This window comes from Triturus cristatus, chromosome 2_2, assembly GCF_964204655.1.
Source record: "Triturus cristatus chromosome 2_2, aTriCri1.1, whole genome shotgun sequence".
Taxonomy (NCBI): domain Eukaryota; kingdom Metazoa; phylum Chordata; class Amphibia; order Caudata; family Salamandridae; genus Triturus; species Triturus cristatus.
The window spans coordinates 333,093,249-333,114,911 of NC_140582.1; the positions used below are offsets into that span (position 1 = coordinate 333,093,249).

Consider the following 21,663-nt stretch of genomic DNA (forward strand, 5'->3'; position numbering starts at 1 on the left):
GATTTAATGTCATACAAATATCATTAGAACCCCCACACAAATATAAAAAAATCATTCTTTTGAAGCTTAAGAAAAAAGTGTGATTTATTGTTCCGTTGGTGATCATGATCAGCAGATTTGGGCGAATAAAAGACATGTTATTTCTATCCCTTTTTCAAACATGTAACCAAATGGTTTTGGGCAGGGAAGTTGATCCCACCTGAACATGTGTGCAACCTACTCTGGTAGCTATTAAATGGATACAAGGAAGTAGCCAGAAAATTAAAATACCCCCAACTTTGAGCCAAATCTATTATGGCACCAAACAAGTGAAGCTAGTCATTGCGACCCTCCCTAGAAGAGCTCATGTTTCATCCATCCAAACATACATACATACATTCATCCTTCCATCCACCCGTCGAAATTTACCGTTACATTCTGTCATCCATTTCTTCTTTCATCCATCAATGTCTTTCACTATTCCAACCTTCAATCCATATCCAAACCTATCCATTCATCTCCAAAGCAATCCATCAAACTGTGCGATCCATCCATCCTTTTGCTCATCCAGCCACCATTTCACTCCATCTATCCACCATCCTCCCTTTCATTCATCCATCCATCCACCCTTTCTGCCAACCATCCATTTACCCTTTCACTCATCCATCCTTTCACCCACTCATTCGTCAATCCAGTCACCCTTTCACTCATCCATCCTTTCACTTAGCCATCCATTCTTTCACTCATCCATCCTTCCATCCATCTGTTCACTCACCCATCCATCTATCCATCTATCATGTCACTCATCCATTTATCCATCCCGTCCGTCCATCCATCCATCCCCCCATAATCATCCCTTTCACTCACCCATTCACCCACCCTTTCACCGGCCATACATCCATTCATTTACTCTTTCACTCATCCATCTATCCTTTCACTAACTCCCTCAACCATCCTTTCTCTTATCATGCATCAATCCACCCTTCCACTCATTCATCCATCATTTCACTCATCCTTCCTTTAACTCACCCATTCATCCACCCTTTCACTGACATCCATCCATTCTTTCACTCATACATCCATCCATTATTTCACTCATACATCCATCTACTCTCCCTTTCACTCACCTATCCTTACATCCATCCTTTCACTCATCAATACATCAACCCTTTCACCGACACATCCATCTACTCTTTCACTCGTCCATCCATCCTTTTTCCATCATGCATCCATACACCATTTCAGTCATACATACATCCTTTCATCGATCCATCTATGCTTTCATCCATTCACTGATCCATCCATCCACCCTCCCTTTCACTCATCCATTTGTTCTTTCACTCATCCATCCTTACATCTATCTTTTCACTCACCCACCCACCCACCCCCCCCTTTCATATTAATTATGAGCCCTTGCCTGCCAAGTTTGTACTCTATTAGCATGTGGTCAACAATGAAACTGAATCAAAGCTCCTATGTTGACAGATTGAAAACGGTAGGCCACTCTAAATTATTTGCTCGCAAAACTAACACAATTATAATGGGCACAATTCTGTACAGTTGTTTCTTAAGTTTGAATTTTGAGCATCAAGTTGTGTTTAAACCAGGTGCTTTAACTGGTTGTGGAGAATATTTTATTGTAAAAGAAGTTCAGAGAAACTTATATGTTGCAGCTATACTTACATGCTGATCATCCACTTCAATAGAACCATCTGCCTCTGTTCCATTAGCGACGGGTGCTTCTCCCAAGCCATTAGAAGGAGAGGGATAGTCATCGATACAGTCTCCTGGCATCTTTGTGGTTATAGCGCTGGGCGACCGCAACGAGACAAAAAGACTGATGTTGTCAAAATCATCATCATGGAAACCACAGTCTGTCACCACTTTTAGATTTTTTCCTGGATTGTAGGGTTTCAGGAAAGAGGAGTACACATAACCACGGGTAACTGCAAGCAAAAAGAAAGACAACAAGACAGATCTAGTTAACCATAAACACATGGACGATGAAGAACTATCCAAAGCGCAACAACACAAAGACCAAGATTATGAAATGTGGACAATGGCAAAACTACCAGCCTACAGCTACATTGCCTAAGGAACTTGATGTCCCTCCAACAACATTAAGAGAAGTTAGAAACCTAAGAGTAGCCATGATTTAGACTTATTCTTGATACCTCATGCTAACAATGTCGAAAGGAGTCCCTTCTATACAATGAAAACGCTACTTCGCATCGCCCCATACTTTGCATAGCAATACAAACTGCAAGCCATCCTCATGCTAGGAATCTCCAAGCTTGACTACGCTAACACTATCTTGGCACACCCACATTCACTATACGTGAAATACAACTCACCCAAAATGCTGCTGCAAGGCTTCTTTTCTGTTGTCACCCATGAGAACGCATGAACCCAGTCCTGCAGTCTCTCCACTGGCCACCTATAGCTATAAGGGCAATGTTCAAGGCACTCTGCAGTGTCCACAGAGCCTCCCAAGGAAAAGGGCTAAGCAATACAAACCAAACAGAACACTGTGATCCACCAGGCAACAGAGTTCAGAAAACAGTCACACCCTCAAGTGCGATTCTCCGCTTACAACCCACGAATTGCAAACCAGCAAACTCCTTTCATTATGCAGGTCAGCAAGAAAGGGCTGGCCTATGGGTCACCAGAACATTATATAGTTATATGATTTCATATATAACTGCTGTGGTTCACAATTATAGTAATACCACAATACGAAGTAGTCCACAACAAATTGTAACTTATACCTATTAAATTCACATCATACATATCTGCTATGAGGGTTTTCTATCACCAGCACTGTACAGAAAAAAAAAATCAAATATCACCAAATGAACAGGCATGAAATACCTGAAGAGATCTGTCACACATTACTGGACAGTTTTGGAGGACTTTCATACAGTCTATTTACTGCAGGTCAAAAATAGCTATACAATCTGACCGCTTCTTCACATCTCACCTAGACACTCAGATATGGGATCATAATAAAAATGCCCATCCCCACAGATCTCTCCACTACTCTCTCCCTCCAACCATGCCATCTCAGGACCACAACTATACACAACATCTCAAATTGGACAACCCAGGGCAGTAACCAGCTAAGCAGACTATATCATATGAATACCATAAACAGGCCCTGAACACCTGTTCAAAGCGAACAGCATACTGAAAAAACATAACACTGTGTATCTATCTCTTTCGCTTCATCATCCAACACACTGGTATGCGCTGCATCCCATACACGATAACCACACCTCATGGTCATCATGTACAGATGGAAACACTTCCCACATAGGATCAACACAAAAACACTATTCTTTCAACCGTACACTGTGCATGGTGTAGCATGCTACTTATGTAGGCCAGTGCTTCAGCGCCCCAAAGAAGGGTAGTAAGCACTACATAAATGGTGCGATGCAATATAGTAGGTCTACCAGTAGTACTAGCTTACATTTATCTTGTCGAAAATAGTTCACTATTCTGTTCCAGGTGAAGAGGCAACTGTTAAAGTAGCAACAACCTATTTAACATTCGCAGACCAACTTAAAGTGATTAACTCAGTTCTCATCTGCCTTATCACGTGGGAGAATGTTGGTTTCAAATCGGCTTCTTATAAGAACTTCATTAAAGTAGCATATAGCGTATGTGAAAAACTGTAAACTATAAAAAATAGAATAATTTGTTATCATCGGACTTGATAATCAACCCTACTTATATGGTTTTTAACAACAAAACTAGTAGATTGGCAGAAAGCTCCATGCACGCACTCAGTCTGATCTAGATATAATAAATGTTTTAAACACAAACAAACCCATTTAGGGCTCAATATACCTACGGGCAGATCACAGGGAGTGGGAAGAAAACGCACATCAACTTTTTGAAGCTGGATTACAATTTTGTGATGGGACCTGTGGATTAACAGGTCAGACTGCCAAATGGCCATTAGGAGAGGGTCATCACTATTTGCAATCGGCTTCAGACACAAGAATGGTGGCATGCAAGAGGAAGTAAACCTTCGCATGAATTCCCAACCAGGAAACTTTTCTTTTCTTTTTTTTTTTTTAGAATAGTTCATATTCCTAAAAGGGACAGGTTGTGTGTTTAAAAAAACATGTTTTTCATTTGGGTCCCCTTGATCACCATCTGCTCCCTCCGACGACACAGACCCGTTCCCAAAGGGAAAGCCAACCCACAACAAATCCTTTACCACCCTAACATGGTAACTTTCCAAAGGTTTGAGACCTCAATGGCGGTCCCAAACCATAGATACATTTTGTTACCCATGACAAATAGGAGGAGACATCCCTTTCATGCCATTCTTAATTACAATACAAAATGAGTCAAAGAACCCATTATGCAAACTAGAAAGGCTTTTCCGATTCGCAAAAGGAGTGTTAAACATCACTCAAAAAGGTATTTTGTAATCGCAAATCCTGTGGTTTTCCAAATCACAGTCCTTGGGACCACAAAAACCTTTTGTACATGAAGCCATTACTCTCATGTAGGCCTTTTGTGTATGACCTCCATTTTAAAACATCTAGCCAGGCAGTTTGTGATGCGAGTTAACCAGGGCATAAAAGCTGTGGATTCATTCCTCTATACATGTTAGATTACACAGTACATCCACTATACTGAATATTGCAATCCATTAACACGAAATTAGCATTTACATTGTCCGCTCATACGGCTCTAAATAAAATCCACACATCACAACTCTGTAGGTGAATATATTTGTTACAAGAAACCCCAAACATTTTTTCCCAAACAGAAGTTCCCAAACTATGTGGAGATTTACGTTGGTAGGATAATCCATTTTTACAGTAAAACAACTTATCGAAAGCACAATGACTTAGTTTTATCAAACAATGAAAATAGAATGATTCAGTTTTATGATTCCTGTGCGTTTACCGTGCTCAGTCGGCCAATCGTAATTTAGGTTTTTGTGGTTTACTGAACATAGGGTCTCCGTGTGGAGGGTGCAGTTTCACAGCGTGACAATCAATTTTCCACAAAACTGAGAAATTGTGAATCTTGGTGTGTAGAGGAGGGATTTCACTACTCTGGAGCTCTGTAGAGGGAGGCGGATCATCTGAGCTGCAAACCCAACCCATGAGATTGTATAAACTAATGAACTGGGAAAACAATGAAAGGCATAACGCGGTGTGATCCCTCCTATTGTACTGAAAATAGAATAATACGCTTAGTCAAAGAGGACTAGATATTATCTTTGTTGCAAAAGTCATAGTACACCTTCTCCAGTAAGATGTAAATATAGATATTGAGCAGAAGATAGCCATTCTCAATGTTCGAAGGAAAAAGGTAGTTCTGCAACGCATGCTATAAGCTAGGTTGGTAAGTCGTTATCAACAATCATAAGTACATTATGGAAAAGGAGAGTGAGCTAAGCCGTGGGTAATGCAGTGGTCACACCTGACTGTTCCTGGCACCAGGTCAGCTTCTCCAACTATTAAACATAAGGGATGTCTTGTGTGAATATGAGAAGGTGGAAACATTGATTACAAAGGATGTTCGGCTTTTAGATGTTGCTCAGTGTGCAGTGCACACTGCGCGATGTGTGCCTTTGTCTCCGTTGCTACCTACACTGTTTACATATATAAACACAATGGGGGGGAATAGTGGTTCTTCAAAGTGAAGCAGATATTGCTTGGTTGTGACTCCAACGTGACCAGAAAAGAAGAAAAGCAATATTACAGCCCAACAGAAAGTCAATATTTGGAAATGTGAGCAAATACACACCTCCTGTGTCCACAAACCACCGGCTGGTGCTTCCCATGGGATCCTTTTCTTCTACGAGAGCCACAAGCTCGCCTTCGTATAGATCAACATCCAGCTCCTGGGTCGCATTGCACTTGCGCTTCGCCTGGTAAATCTTTTCCGCACTGTAAGTAGACAGTAACGTGGATCTCTGGCTCTCAGTTTGACGTGGGCTTTCAGGCTTTAAATACAATAAGGAAACGTTATTTTGTGCAGTTCCTTGGCAAAGACAATATCTCAGAACAAGATCCTGCTTTTATTATAGGTGTTGGGCAAAGGCACACATATCCTCAGTCACAAGCTCTGAAGCAGCAGTCTGATGCTGAAGTTTAAACTAATGCACTTAATAACCATCAGCAGATTCCAATAACAAAAAAAGAATTTCCTGTGTTTTCTACACAACACAACAATAACCAGTTCGTGCAAAGTGGCAAGAAGTCTGTTTTGTTCTCCGTAGAAGCAATTTGTTCCGAAAAAACATACATAAGAGCATGTGAAGTGAGTCTTGTCTAGGTAAAAGGCATTAAAATGTTAGTGACCGCTAATCAATTTTGACCGGATTAGTAGCATCCTGCACCCTTCAAAGTTGCTAAGTACTGTGACTATCTTCACTGTAAAAAGAAAATGCTGATAAGGCTTGTGACTCTCGGCCTCTGTGGATACGTTTTGTGGCCGCTAATTTGATCATTTCAGATGAATGTGGCATTGCCACCTGTGATACGCTACTGCAAAAATGGAGTCTAATGCCCACTATGAACAGTGGTGCTCAAGGCTAAGCTTCGCAGCTATAACCTGCATCTCTCACCCCTTCATCCCACACATCCTCTCATAACACCTACGCTCTGCCAATCACAAGATCCTAGTTATTTGTTAACCCCTTTCTGCCTTTCCAGATTCTCCTTCTTTGCCTACTGGGACATCTCAACTGGGAAACTGCAGACTGATCTGGGCACGTACGCTACACAGGCCCCTGCGGTGGAGGGGGGGGGGGCACCAACTCTTCATGGGCCCCCCATTCCTTCGGAGGCCCCCATTTATCCCAAGGTCAATGACAATCTGTGAAATATGGGCAAGTCGAGGGCTTTTCATTACGTTTTACAGAGGGGGCCCTGTCATTTTGCATTACACCAATGGATCTGCGAGCAGTCTCTCTCTTCCAATTTTATAAATCACACTTGAGCCCTTGTTCTCAAACTTCAGATCGAACATGGCTGACTATTGCTCCCCTATGCAACACCCCTCTTCCCAGCGCCCCTCTTCCTAATCAGTCTCCATCCCATGTAAATCATTATCATATGCAATATACCCTCTCGCACATTGTCAGTGTTGTTGTTCTTGCATTGCAAGAACTATTCATTCATTCTGCTCATTCAATGATCGTGCCCAAAACTTTACGTCACTGCGCACTGCTCATTGGTTGCACTTGACAGCAAATCTGGTTGCAATGTTCTTGCTACTCCGTGATCACAAATATCAGAAGTGGATTACACACAACAGTGTGTACCGGGCTGGAGTCTGGGTGCAGCAGATACTGGGTGGGACATCATAGACCCTGCTTGCTAGAGCATGCATACTGAATGTGGGAGCAAGGCGGCCAGATCGAGATTCAAGACACATTTTTGGAATACCCCATCTGCGGGCAGTGAATCTAAATGATCTGATTTATGTGGATAGCAGTCCTTCTGAAAACTGAGATGGATGTGGTTTTAATGGACCGAAGGTGAGGAACCTGATTGTAGGATCTACAACACAGAGTGCATAGTCAGGACTTCCATACACAAATATGCACAGCGCCTCATGCTCGATGGAGATCACTAGGCTACCGCGGTTTTCAGGTGGACCGGAGATGGCTGCATTTACCACACGTAGATAATCCTGCTCTGCTACTGAAAGTACTCTTCAAAGCACAATCCACCCGTGCCGGCATGTAACCACTGGCCCACTTGCATGCACACCCTTCCGAGATCACACATGCAGCCATCCAGACCCATAGCTATGCCTAGAGTGCAGATTCTGCGTCACCTATGTGTGTGCGCACACAGTGTGAACTGCACTCACATCTCAGGATTTAAGCAAGCGAAAACACTGACTGTTAATTCGGACCCGAGACCAATGTACCGTTTTTCCATCTTTTAGAAAACGGACAAACGTTGCTTATTTGCAGATTCACAGTTAAAATGTTTTAATGAGGGTTTGAGGACCAAGGAGATTGTCTCTGTGATTTAAAATCGATAGCTCCAATGTAGCAGCGAAAGTAGAGCTATTTCTTCCATTAATCCCATTTTTAAATATTTTTAGATTATTAAGCTTTATCAACCCCTTCCATGCTCATGACGAGCTCAGCTCGTCATGAGTCACAGTGGAGCTGTGCTCATGACGAGCTCAGCTCGTCATAACGGCCGCGGCCCGCCCACGCACGATAAATTCCCCACCTGTGCGGGAGAATTAATCAGTGGGAGGGGTCGTGACGAGCTCAGCTCGTCATGAGCACAGCTCCACTGTGAGTCATGACGAGCTGAGCCCGTCACGTGCACAGCGGCGCCGCGGACCCCCCCCGCACTGTGGGGGAATTACCCCCGCAGGGAAGGGGTTAAAGAGGTTTACATCATGACATCCCTGTTTCTTCCTTTTGACACTACAATTGGAAACGATTACGGGCAAAAGATATTTTAGTGTTTTCTAAGTTGCTTCAAAATACTGACTACTCAATGAAGTAGGGCAAAAACCAAAGGAAATGATGGACGGAGTGTTGAACATTGCAAGCACTCACCCCCAGTCAACTGATCTGGGTTTAATCCATCACCATTCTTTAGCCCACTCTGCCACCCCAGTTCAGACATGGCCATATGCAAATCAGTCTGACCTGACCCTGTGCCTCATGGGAACAGTCCAGCCCGAACTGCCAAGCCATGTCTTCCCTGGACCGGAAACAAGCTTCCTAGGACCGGTTTCTGGCATTTCAGCCGTCTTCAGCCAGGCTTGCTTGAATCCAGTGGCAAAGTGAGCAAGGGACTCACGTCTGAGCATACCCTGCCAACTTATGGCAAACAAAGCAAAAACCAAAGGAAATGATGGACGGAGTGTTGAACATTGCAAGCACTCACCCCCAGTCAACTGATCTGGGTTTAATCCATCACCATTCTTTAGCCCACTCTGCCACCCCAGTTCAGACATGGCCATATGCAAATCAGTCTGACCCTGTGCCTCATGGGAACAGTCCAGCCCGAACTGCCAAGCCATGTCTTCCCTGGACCGGAAACAAGCTTCCTAGGACCGGTTTCTGGCATTTCAGCCGTCTTCAGCCAGGCTTGCTTGAATCCAGTGGCAAAGTGAGCAAGGAACTCACGTCTGAGCATACCCTGCCAACTTATGGCAAAAAAAGCAAAAACCAAAGGAAATGATGGACGGAGTGTTGAACATTGCAAGCACTCACCCCCAGTCAACTGATCTGGGTTTAATCCATCACCATTCTTTAGCCCACTCTGCCACCCCAGTTCAGACATGGCCATATGCAAATCAGTCTGACCCTGTGCCTCATGGGAACAGTCCAGCCCGAACTGCCAAGCCATGTCTTCCCTGGACCGGAAACAAGCTTCCTAGGACCGGTTTCTGGCATTTCAACCGTCTTCAGCCAGGCTTGCTTGAATCCAGTGGCAAAGTGAGCAAGGGACTCACGTCTGAGCATACCCTGCTTTATTCGCCATAAGTTGGCAGGGTATGCTCAGACGCGAGTCCCTTGCTCACTTTGCCACTGGATTCAAGCAAGCCTGGCTGAAGACGGCTGAAATGCCAGAAACCGGTCCTAGGAAGCTTGTTTCCGGTCCAGGAAAGACATGGCTTGGCAGTTCGGGCTGAACTGTTCCCATGAGGCACAGGGTCAGACTGATTTGCATATGGCCATGTCTGAACTGGGGTGGCAGAGTGGGCTAAAGAACGGTGATGGATTAAACCCAGATCAGTTGACTGGGGGTGAGTGCTTGCAATGTTCAACACTCCGTCCATCATTTCCTTTGGTTTTTGCTTTGTTCGCCATAAGTTGGCAGGGTATGCTCAGACGTGAGTCCCTTGCTCACTTTGCCACTGGATTCAAGCAAGCCTGGCTGAAGACGGCTGAAATGCCAGAAACCGCTCCTAGGAAGCTTGTTTCCGGTGCAGGAAAGACATGGCTTGGCAGTTCGGGCTGAACTGTTCCCATGAGGCACAGGGTCAGACTGATTTGCATATGGCCATGTCTGAACTGGGGTGGCAGAGTGGGCTAAAGAACGGTGATGGATTAAACCCAGATCAGTTGACTGGGGGTGAGTGCTTGCAATGTTCAACACTCCGTCCATCATTTCCTTTGGTTTTTGCTTTGTTCGCCATAAGTTGGCAGGGTATGCTCAGACGTGAGTCCCTTGCTCACTTTGCCACTGGATTCAAGCAAGCCTGGCTGAAGACGGCTGAAATGCCAGAAACCGGTCCTAGGAAGCTTGTTTCCGGTCCAGGAAAGACATGGCTTGGCAGTTCGGGCTGAACTGTTCCCATGAGGCACAGGGTCAGACTGATTTGCATATGGCCATGTCTGAACTGGGGTGGCAGAGTGGGCTAAAGAACGGTGATGGATTAAACCCAGATCAGTTGACTGGGGGTGAGTGCTTGCAATGTTCAACACTCCGTCCATCATTTCCTTTGGTTTTTGCTTTGTTCGCCATAAGTTGGCAGGGTATGCTCAGACGTGAGTCGCTTGCTCACTTTGCCACTGGATTCAAGCAAGCCTGGCTGAAGACGGCTGAAATGCCAGAAACCGGTCCTAGGAAGCTTGTTTCCGGTCCAGGAAAGACATGGCTTGGCAGTTCGGGCTGAACTGTTCCCATGAGGCACAGGGTCAGACTGATTTGCATATGGCCATGTCTGAACTGGGGTGGCAGAGTGGGCTAAAGAACGGTGATGGATTAAACCCAGATCAGTTGACTGGGGGTGAGTGCTTGCAATGTTCAACACTCCGTCCATCATTTCCTTTGATTTTTGCTTTGTTCGCCATAAGTTGGCAGGGTATGCTCAGACGTGAGTCCCTTGCTCACTTTGCCACTGGATTCAAGCAAACCTGGCTGAAGACGGCTGAAATGCCAGAAACCGGTCCTAGGAAGCTTGTTTCCGGTCCAGGAAAGACATGGCTTGGCAGTTCGGGCTGAACTGTTCCCATGAGGCACAGGGTCAGACTGATTTGCATATGGCCATGTCTGAACTGGGGTGGCAGAGTGGGCTAAAGAACGGTGATGGATTAAACCCAGATCAGTTGACTGGGGGTGAGTGCTTGCAATGTTCAACACTCCGTCCATCATTTCCTTTGGTTTTTGCTTTGTTCGCCATAAGTTGGCAGGGTATGCTCAGACGTGAGTCCCTTGCTCACTTTGCCACTGGATTCAAGCAAGCCTGGCTGAAGACGGCTGAAATGCCAGAAACCGCTCCTAGGAAGCTTGTTTCCGGTCCAGGAAAGACATGGCTTGGCAGTTCGGGCTGAACTGTTCCCATGAGGCACAGGGTCAGACTGATTTGCATATGGCCATGTCTGAACTGGGGTGGCAGAGTGGGCTAAAGAACGGTGATGGATTAAACCCAGATCAGTTGACTGGGGGTGAGTGCTTGCAATGTTCAACACTCCGTCCATCATTTCCTTTGGTTTTTACTCAATGAAGTAACCACAAAAATTCAAGTGGACTGGAAAAACTTGACATTCACTATGAAGAAAATAATAACGTATGGAAGGTTTATAGTGGCTGGGCGTAGGCAGGATGGATCGGCAAAGCTTTAAATATGAACACATATACTTGACCCTTTGGCCCACCTTAAGGAAATTAACACCTTAGAGTCCTAATCAAAGACACAAGTTTCTCAGCACTGGGGCCGGAGCAGCCTTCTCCACCAAGGACTCGAGTCCCAAAGTTAGTAGCGCAGCCAGGTTCATCTTATTTGCATGAGTAAGTGCATTTGAGAATTATGAGATGTTCCCATTGCAAGGGTGATATGCTCATATGGGATATGCTCATATGGAAATTCTGCCAGTACCGGAAAACATTTTTGGGTGAGCAGATTTGGTTACAAAGGCAGGTTCGAGCGGTTTCCTTAGAACATACTTCTGTAAAAGTTGGTCCAACCCTACAAACAAATTTGTGGGTACTCATAAAACATTTGCACGTGGACTCCAACTCTGAAAAAATCTCTGAATTTACTCCCGTCAATTTAAATATTCTGAAAACATAAGAAAATATACATTCTGATCCCTTATCCACACTTCAGGGAACTTTCAATTGCAAACAAGACAGTCGCTCAATGGGCTGGGGGTGATTGGATTATTGTCAGATCAACACTGGAGTCAATATCTAAGTACTGTAAGCAAAGTTAACACACCCTGCACGGTGAAATGTGACTCATGTGGGGAATCCCTTCCGCACCCCACATAGGGGTAGTAAGAATTATATAAATGGAATAGCACTACACTTTTTTAATAACAGATTCTATGTCAGCACACATCATGCATCTCTTTCTCCATTTTATTTTCTCAGCAGCCCAAAACCTACAATACCATAACACAAAGACTACAACTCCCATGAGTTCTTGAAGCAAACATTAGTCCACCAATCCGTATCTCAGTAATCCATATAAAACAATCTGCAAGAAAATGCACTTGAACTTATCTGACTGCTGAGCAGCAAAGAAAGAGTTTTTTCTTGGTTACGGTTTCATAATGATTTATAACGTGGTAGGAAGGATCGGCAACACTTCGAGTGTTTCAGAGATGTTGAATTAACCTTTGAGATATATATTTTTATTTGGAACATTGGTTCGTTTTATTTTCTGTGCTTTCTACTCTGAAATTGGGGTGGCTCACGCACTGCTGGTGTTCCGACCAAGGTGGTTGGGAGGATTGTAAAACTCCAAGACCTCCTGCCATTCCACTAGATAGAAGCCGAGCAGAGCCCGGCTGGAAAACATGCAGGAGTAATGTGGACTGTTATCGGAGTGTGGTAGAGCTTCAGCTGCGCTACAGGCAATATGCGAACTAAGTACACTCTCTCTCCCACGAGTCTTGTTGATGTCCATTTCTAGAGTAGAAGAGGAGATGAGTTGCCAGTCCCAGTACTCCGAATTTGCAGCGGAAATTTCAATTCTAAATCGGCTTATAAAAATTCAGGGCGTTACAAGAGGTTAAACGTACAGGCGCAATTAGACAGATTGAAGGAGGATGCGTCACATTGGAGGCGACTGCTGGTCTCCCTTATGGGAAGAGCGGTCTTATTCAAAATGATGTCCCTCCCACGCTTGCTATATGTAATACAGAATACCCCGTATCAGATACCAAAGACATTTTTTCCGAGTGATAGAGTCCGAGCAGCGTGCTCGGCTGGGGGGGAGGAGGGGCAACACCAGGCTTGCACTTAGGAAGCTTCAGAAAGGAATATATGAAGGGGGATTGGCTGTTCCGGACATTAGGAAATATTACTGGGCCTCTCAACTTATTAATATTAATGGCTGGGTGTTCGCACCGCTTGAAGAACCAGCATATAGAGTGGACCGATGGGCAATGAGTAATGGTAGTTACCTGACTGAGTTATATCGGAAAGGGTGAGGTAATACACATCTGCCAATACACACACTGACAGTTATCGAAGAATGGTGTAAGGCAACTAAGATGACAGGCTGGGAGACCAACCTTACCAAGCAGACGCCCCTGTGGGAAGCGGATTGCCTAGGAGAAGTGAAGCAGTTGGAGGGCTTCCGGATATGGAGCCTTATAGGAATTGACCGACTGGGCGATGTCTGGAAGGGGGGGAAAATAATCGAATTTGCCACCCTGAGAACAGATTTCCAAATGGGGGCAGGGGAGTTTCTCTGATATCGTCAGCTACGACACGCACTACACTGCCAATACACACACTGACAGTTATCGAAGAATGGTGTAAGGCAACTAAGATGACAGGCTGGGAGACCAACCTTACCAAGCAGACGTCCCTGTGGGAAGCGGATTGCCTAGGAGAAGTGAAGCAGCTGGAGGGCTTCCGGATATGGAGCCTTATAGGAATTGACCGACTGGGCGATGTCTGGAAGGGGGGGAAAATAATCGAATTTGCCACCCTGAGAACAGATTTCCAAATGGGGGCAAGGGAGTTTCTCTGATATCGTCAGCTACGACACGCACTACACTGCCACATGAAGGAAGGGGACCTGGTACCAGAGTATGCACCCCTCGAGGACAGACTCCTCCTAGACCCCATGATCGATAAAGCTATTTGCTGTGCGAGGGGCTGTGGTAAGAAAGGGACATTTTTCTGTAAACTGTGGTCCTGCCCTAAAATCCAACAGTTTTGGGAGGGTCTGTCCCGAGTAATGACAGCATTGGTGGGAGAGATGGTCCCGGCAGAGCCAAGGTGGCACATCCTGGGAGTAACGGGAGAAATGATATGGCCTCAATGGGCTAAGACTTGGCTGGCCCCGGCAGGTGGGGTGGCTAAAAGAAACAGGGAACCCCCATCACTGGAATCATGGAAGAGGGACATGGACTGATGCTACAGGGCAGAACAATCAATCTGCCAGAGTAGGGCCTGCCCATGTAAATGGGACAGGATATGGGGGGCCTGGGCAAAGTACAGATGTTAGTGTTTCGTAATATAAAGAGTGTACATGTCTCCTGCAGAAGCTTTAAGGTGGGTGGTAGTCTGTGCTGTATGGGTCGCAGACCCGGATTGCTAGGAGCACTATATTGTATAATGTATGGTATGGTTGCATATGTTAATCCACCAAATGTACGCTACTATATGCTGCTGATCTGAAGCATGTTTGATGTGTTTAAGAAAAAGAGTTAAAAAATATATTTTTTTAAATTCAGGGCGCATATTGCGTGAACACCAGAGCGATTCGGGAGAATCACGAGGCTCAGGCTGGTCTTTTTCATTACTCTTTACAGCAAGGCTGAAGCGCTTCAATTTGAAGGGGTTTTAGAGGTGCCCTCTATATCCAAGGATGGTTCTTTACAAGGAGTATCCACCTCAAGCTGTATATTACTGGGTAGAAAGTACAGGAATTAAAGCATAAAAGGCCAGTATAAATGATAACTTCTGTGGAACAACATGGCAGGTTGCGGGAGAGGGGAATCGAGGCATTAGAATGTGAGGAACAAACCCTACTCCCCATTGATCAGGAGTTTATGAATGCTATTGACACATTCCTGCAAAAGACCATCTTGCCAGCCCTGTAGCCCCTTAGCAGGCAAATCTTGCTTCCAGTGGCCAGTCGCTGCACATACTCCCTGGCGGGGTAAGGCTTTGGGACTTTTTGATATTCTGAACCTCCGGGAACTCAAAGAATATAATGAAAGGCAAAAGACAAAAGTGTAAGAGCCTCCCCTCCCGCTGATGCCTTTTAATGCCTTAGACAGGCTTTCCTTAAAAGGCATGCAAGCACTGTGGAGAAACGGGTGGATGAAGCTCACGCTGGGAGTGACCTCTCAGAGGAAGGTCTGGAACCCCAACCAGGAGACCTTGATGACAGGAAAGAAATAGGATCAGGAGGACAACTCCGGTGAGTCCCAGCAGATCATAGTGTGCAGAAGGTGGCACAAAGTGTCCAGCGTGAACATTAACCCTGTAGAAGTGGTTTTGGGAATTAGGAAACCTCTGGGCATGCTGGATCCAGAAGATATCCATCACTAGCAGTCCTCAGAATGGACTATGGCGGCCAAGGTTGCCTAGTGTGTGTGAGCAGCAGAATTAGAAAACCCCTAGACAAGGTGGTCAGGGGATGTCCTAAAGCAGAATGCCCAAGATGGTCCCTAGAGGGCAAACTAACTAACCACAGGGATTTTGAAAGATCCAAAGCAAGGGATCAACTGGTCCTTGAGAGAATGTAAGGATAAACTGCCCAATATAGTTTGGCCTTTTACTAAAATCTTGATTTGGCTGAGAAGACTGGAGAAACTGGCAATCTGATATCACTGGCGACTGTTTCTTCAGAAACGTAAACAGGCCTAACCATGTGAAGGAGACGTTTTTGCTAGATAAAGATTGACCTCAAATTGAACGAGCTGGCTACCACAGAAACAGGCCCATACTGGAAAGCGGTCCCTTCACAGACTTCTGTATTAAGGAACCTAGCAAGTTGGTCACCACATTCTGGTCACTGGATATGGCTCAACAATCCACGAGTCATGTATTTGGTCAAAAGGTTTTCAAACTGACCTTTAAAGGTAGGGGGCATCCAGGTGACAGCCCCTACCCTCCAGCTTGCCAGAAATAGTCTCTGTGACATCTGACACGGCCTTGACTTAGGCATTCTGTGATATAGAATACAGACCACGAGAGCCAGATTCCAGCGCACTAAACGTACAATCTCCTGCCTTGGCAAAGACAGTTACCGCAAAACACGTGTTGGCTCTATGGTGTTTGATCAAGACGTTTATTGATTGATTGGATCATATGGTTGTGACTTGATTCTGAGAAAACGCTTTTCGGTAAAACATTATTTAACTTTGGAACTGACATTGCAATATATTCATAACCAACTTGCTACTTTGCCACAAAATAAAACTATGCACCACTGGGGTTTTGGGGCTGGAGGTGCAGGTGCCGGGCCTATCATTCACATACCACGACCAACAGTGAAAGGGTTTCAGGGCTTATTATGGCTCTAGGCAATCTCCAGCTTGTTGGCAATCTGGAAAATGTAAAGGTTTTCCTGAGAATCATGTGGACAGTTGCATTTTTGATTGGAAATTATTTCAGGGGAAGCCGCCTAAAAAAAAGTGATGCCTTACTTGCTCAAGTGATGCTCATGAAGTGAGAGACTGAAAAGGATGACATGTATCAGTCAAGAGGGCGTGCCCAATCAATCTATTCTCAATGCGAATAAAGGTCTTTTTGGGACCAGTGCAACCTGAACCTTAAGTAGGCCAGTTAATGAATGACACTCACACAGCAATGTAACGTGTAATCTATAAAGTAAGATACCCCGTACAGAACACATCAACAAAGCAGATTTTCTCAACGATCGACACCCACTCCAGGGAAGTTCAGAAAGATACAAGCAAAAGCCTTATAACAGGTGCTAAGAACATTGACAGGGTATTTTTTCATATGAGTATAACACACCATCATACTCCCCTCACAATCATCCATGCAGATACAAGCACACGCAGATAAACACATGCATACGCATTCTCACTCATATCACAGAACAAAACCTAGATACCACATATCTCCCTGCTTTCCAAAAAATGAAAATAGTGAACACAAACTACAACTACAAACTTCCAATTACAAGCCTAACAGCTGTTCAACTAGTAGCAGCATAATGTGCGGAGTCCCAACCTGCCATAAAACCACCCTTTCATCACACAAAAAACACAGCCCTCATCCTTCTCTTTCCTCCCCACTTCGCCCAGGTTCTTGTCTCGGTTTAAATTAGGAGTGGAAGAGACCGTGAAAATGCAACTGGCTCTATAACTCCCAATGAAAAGATTAATCTGCTCCCTCTCCATGGTGTATTTTGGTCCTAGAGATAAAAAAGTGTGTGTGAGTAAAGGTGAGACGGCACTTGGAGGAACTATCACAAGACAGATTTTGGACTTCGTCACTTTATATTTGAAGAAAAGTGAGCAGATTATTCCTGCTCGGTCTGATAAAAATAGATAGGAGATAAAGAGAACTGAGGACTAAATAGCCCCAAAAACACTGGAGTACTGGATTTCACACCCAATTAGGAGATAGTGTGGTCGCCAGTTGGGGTCTATAGATGAAGGAAAGGCAAGAAACATGAAAATCTCAACTAGCAATCATATGAGAGCTTTTAACTCTAGTTTATACACAGAAACAGTTCTCAGAAACTAAGAGGATCTTCACCAGGAGCCAGTACGTTGGAATTCACCTAGAGCTCTAGAATTTATCAGTATGACTGGAACGGCGTTGACTCGTTCTAGAACATGTACAAGCTAGAAGCTTCCGTCAGTCCCTACAAGCGTTTTTGTTAACAAAACCAGAGATCAAAGAAAAACCAACATCAAAACCAGTTTTGTTACCCAAAGCATATCCATTTTTAAAGCTGCCAACAAAATCTCTAAGGCTAATAAAAATTAAGTCCCAGAAACATTTCCATGCAAAGACACTCCCCTGTTTGTACCATCAATGAGATGATCTTGATGAAGATCCTTATCCCAATTAATATTGTGATTTTCAAAAATCAAAAGCAGTGGTGAAAGGCATCCAGACTAATGACTTCTTAAAGACTAGACACTGCTTCATTATTTTCATGATGCCCACTTTTGATAATCCTAAACAGAGGATAGTGTTTCACAAAACAATTCCAGTTTACTAAGCAACAAGGCCGTGCCTAGCTCGATGATATATGAAAATTGAAGAGTGGGTATCACAGGGATGAGGCGGTATTGTGATTATTGGTTGTGGAGACAGGAGTCCTTAAGGAGGAACCAAGTATTGGGAGAAAACAATTGCTTTGAGTAATGGATAGTTTGTGAAGTTTTGTCCTTTCATACTTTTCTCTGTATGGTGAAGATAGAAAAGTGCCCTTTTCAACATGGCCACCCCCCAGTTTTTTAGGTCTCGCCTGACCCAGCGCATGCGCTGGTCTGGCGAGACTTATTGAGAGGGCTCCAAAAAGTGCTACCAGGCCAGCCTAGAGCTACAGTGCATGTGCGCGGGCGCGTGCGCCGCGCTTTACCGCGATTACTTTCACTTTTGCGGCCGCACGGCCACTTTGCATAGCCAGTAGGTCTCGATTTTGGGACCTTATGAGTATTTAGTTATGCTACTGTTGCATGGCTAAACACTTATAAGGTCCCAAAGCGAGACCTATTGGCTATGCCAATGCTTGTTTTTACTGTATTTGATGTGATTTCGACTGGAAGAGCACTGGATTCCTGCTATCCAGGTCCCCAGTGCCAGATCTTTCCCAAAACTGTGCGATTGTTCTTTCAATTGGCAATACTTATAGTTCCGTCTGAAAGTACCCAGTAAAGGGAACCACTGGTACCCTAGGGCCTGAGGTACTAAAGAGGGTACCAAGGGCTGCAGCACGAATTGTGCCACCTTAAGGGACCCCTCACCAAGCTCAAACCATCTGCTGCAGGCTGCGTGTATTGGTGCAGATAAAAGTGAAAACACAACATGGTACACAGCCTATGTGCCATGCTGGCTAACGCTGCATGAAGTACAAGTAATTCACCCCTAAGGCAGGCCTTACAGCCCTACGGCAGGGTGCGCTACACTACACATGAGGGCATCCCCATATGAGCATGTATGCCCCGTCTAGTCAGTTCTATTGCTGCCAGTACAAGTGAACAGGGAAGCCATTTTTAAAAGCATGTGCTGGGCACTGATGAAAAAGGCATGATGGCTTCACTGACAATAGGGATGTTTGATATCAAACTTCTCATAGTAATAAACCCACACTGATGTCAATGGTGGATTTATTAATAAATGCACACAGACGGAACCTTGGAGGTGCCCCTGAAAAATTACCAGCTACTGGTGTGCTGACTGACTGGTTTTAACTAGCCTGCGACGGAAGACGAGTTTCTGAGCCTCAAAGGTGAGAGCCTTTGCTCTCAGAGGGCCTTAAACCAAGCCTGCTAGGGCAGGGGGTATGGTACACCGCATCCCATAGAACGATCTGCAGATTAATATTCCAAGGCAAGGGAGCTTCAAAGGGCCTAATGCCTTTGGTATGAAAATCCGGTTTCTCTCACTGGAGAAGAAGCGGACTCCCCTTTGTCCAGAGTAATTTGGCACCTGTACAGGTGGGAAAATTAGTTAGTCAGACAGGCGTGTCCACCCTCAGGCAAGTGCCACCCCTAAGGTGGGCTACTTGAAGTGGCGGTGACTTTTCAAATTTAGCCATCTAGTTGATTGCAAAATCAGGAATTCTGGGACAGGTTTAGGACCACCTCCCCCAGGAAGTGGTCTTATAGGGGGCTTAGTGACCCCAAGGGTATGTAGCCTATTGGTTACTACCGCACACTCCCCCAAGACCCCTAAATGAAGCATTTGGGGAGCCCCTGGCACCAGAGAATCTGATCCTGGTGACCAAACGCAGAAGAAGGTCTGAAGAGCAGCAAAGGCAAGAACTGCAGAAGAAGCAACCGACTTGGCACCACTTATTTGACAATTGCGCCAAAGTCATCTCGCCCTGCAAGCTGCTGATCCTCCAAATCCTGAGAGGGCTGCCAGTCCTTCTCTAAAGACACAGGAACTCCTGTGGAGCAGCGGTGCTGTTTCCTCGCATCTTGCAGGTACCAAAGACTGAGCTGTGAGGCTCCAAGACTTCGAAAGACCAACACTACCAAAGCACTACTGCACCGGAGCCCCCTAGCCCGAGTTGAAGGGGGAAAGGGGGTCCCCAGACACTCCAGACTCTATGCCCACCTGGGGTCTCCCCGCTGTGGACTTACCGATGCCACCTGCAACATCTGTTTGCAGGCCTCATCTATCACGACCACTCCCAGTGACAAAAACCCGACACCTAAGGACAGCTCTGCAATCATCGCCCCTGGCCCGTGGGGAAGAAAACCAAAGTTGTCCCCCATCTCCGAGCATTGTGAGATCTGAGCCCCCCCCCGTTGGTTCAGCCTGACTGAGCTCCCAGTCCGACACTTCAGCATCTGTTCACAAAGACTGACCCCCATTGACTTGCTTTGGGTACCTGACGCTGTTTTGACCCACTGCACCCAGCCGTCCTCGTGCCGCCGGAAGTGATCTGCTGGTGCTGGCTTGCACCTTTCCCCATACTCACCTCAAGTCACAGAGTTTGGTCTCTTAAGTTGCTGCAAAGAACGTGTAAGAGGTATTTGTTTTTCCTTTTATAGGACAACATTGCAGACCCTGAAAAATACACTGTCGACTGTTTAAATGCAAAAGTATTTCTCTTTTATGAATTGGTGTGGATCTCCTTATTAAGTCATGTGCATCATATATTGACTACTGTGTGTATTTGCAGGTGTGTTACACTCTTCTTTGATAAGCCTAAGGCTGCTCGACCACACTACCGCTGAAAGAGCACCTTGGGATTTCGAGAGCAAGCCTTGTCCACTCGTAAGGGAATACCTGGACTCTTTGCACATTCTCTCTCGTTTTCATATACTACATAAAGACCCGGCTTCCTCGAGTGAGTTTTCAACCAACTGTACACCAGGAATCCCCTCCGATTCATCTCTTTTTTGATCCAAAAAACATTAAGTGTCTGACCTTTGGATTAGATTGGATTAACCGACAGGCTGGTAATAGCACACATGCACAATAAACATGTTTGTGCCTGAGCCCCAATTCCTTGCTGTGTGCATTAATTTATCGCACAAAAGTCAAACATACCGTTTACCGAGCCCACCTCACTTTACCCAGACTCATATCATCCTTGCAGTAGTTTTTAGCTGGTAATCAGTGCCTTCTGTGATGCTTTTAAATACATACTCACGTACACGACATGCACAAAGCTGCAAAATATTTCATGAAAAACTTGAAATACTTAATAAAATGAAAAATTGAACCAAGTTTGGGTTGTAAATCTCAAATCTGAGAATTACAACATGTTCGCGATTTACCAACCTCTTGCCCAAACCACTTCTTCCTTTCCGGCCATCTAATTTTAGCATCCCTCTCAAAACTTACTTAAGAAATAAAATAAATCTATAATACATGGAAAATAAGCACAACACACGACTTCCCAAATATAGGCTTGCACAACACCAGTGGCATCCATAGAAGAGCTCTCATAGCTGTTGCCATTTCAGTGTATCCGAGTGTATTCTTTATCCTGTACAAGACAGTGATACAGGCCCATCTAAGCTATTTCTGTACCAGCCAATCAGATAGCTTCTGCTACCAATTATAGAGTTGCCCTTCAATTCGA

The 21,663-nt window shown here is 45.0% G+C and overlaps 1 protein-coding gene across 1 annotated transcript in view; it reads right to left on the bottom strand.

The window, feature by feature from the left end:
• ARHGEF38 (Rho guanine nucleotide exchange factor 38) overlaps nt 1-21,663 on the bottom strand; it is a 332,434-nt gene that overhangs the window by 7,434 nt on the left and 303,337 nt on the right. The window contains exons 12-13 of the mRNA XM_085641412.1: nt 5,758-5,956; nt 1,663-1,925 (exon numbers count right to left, since the gene is read on the bottom strand). Of these exons, the coding sequence (XP_085497538.1) occupies nt 1,663-1,925; nt 5,758-5,956 (462 nt within the window). The remainder of the gene's footprint in view (nt 1-1,662; nt 1,926-5,757; nt 5,957-21,663) is intronic.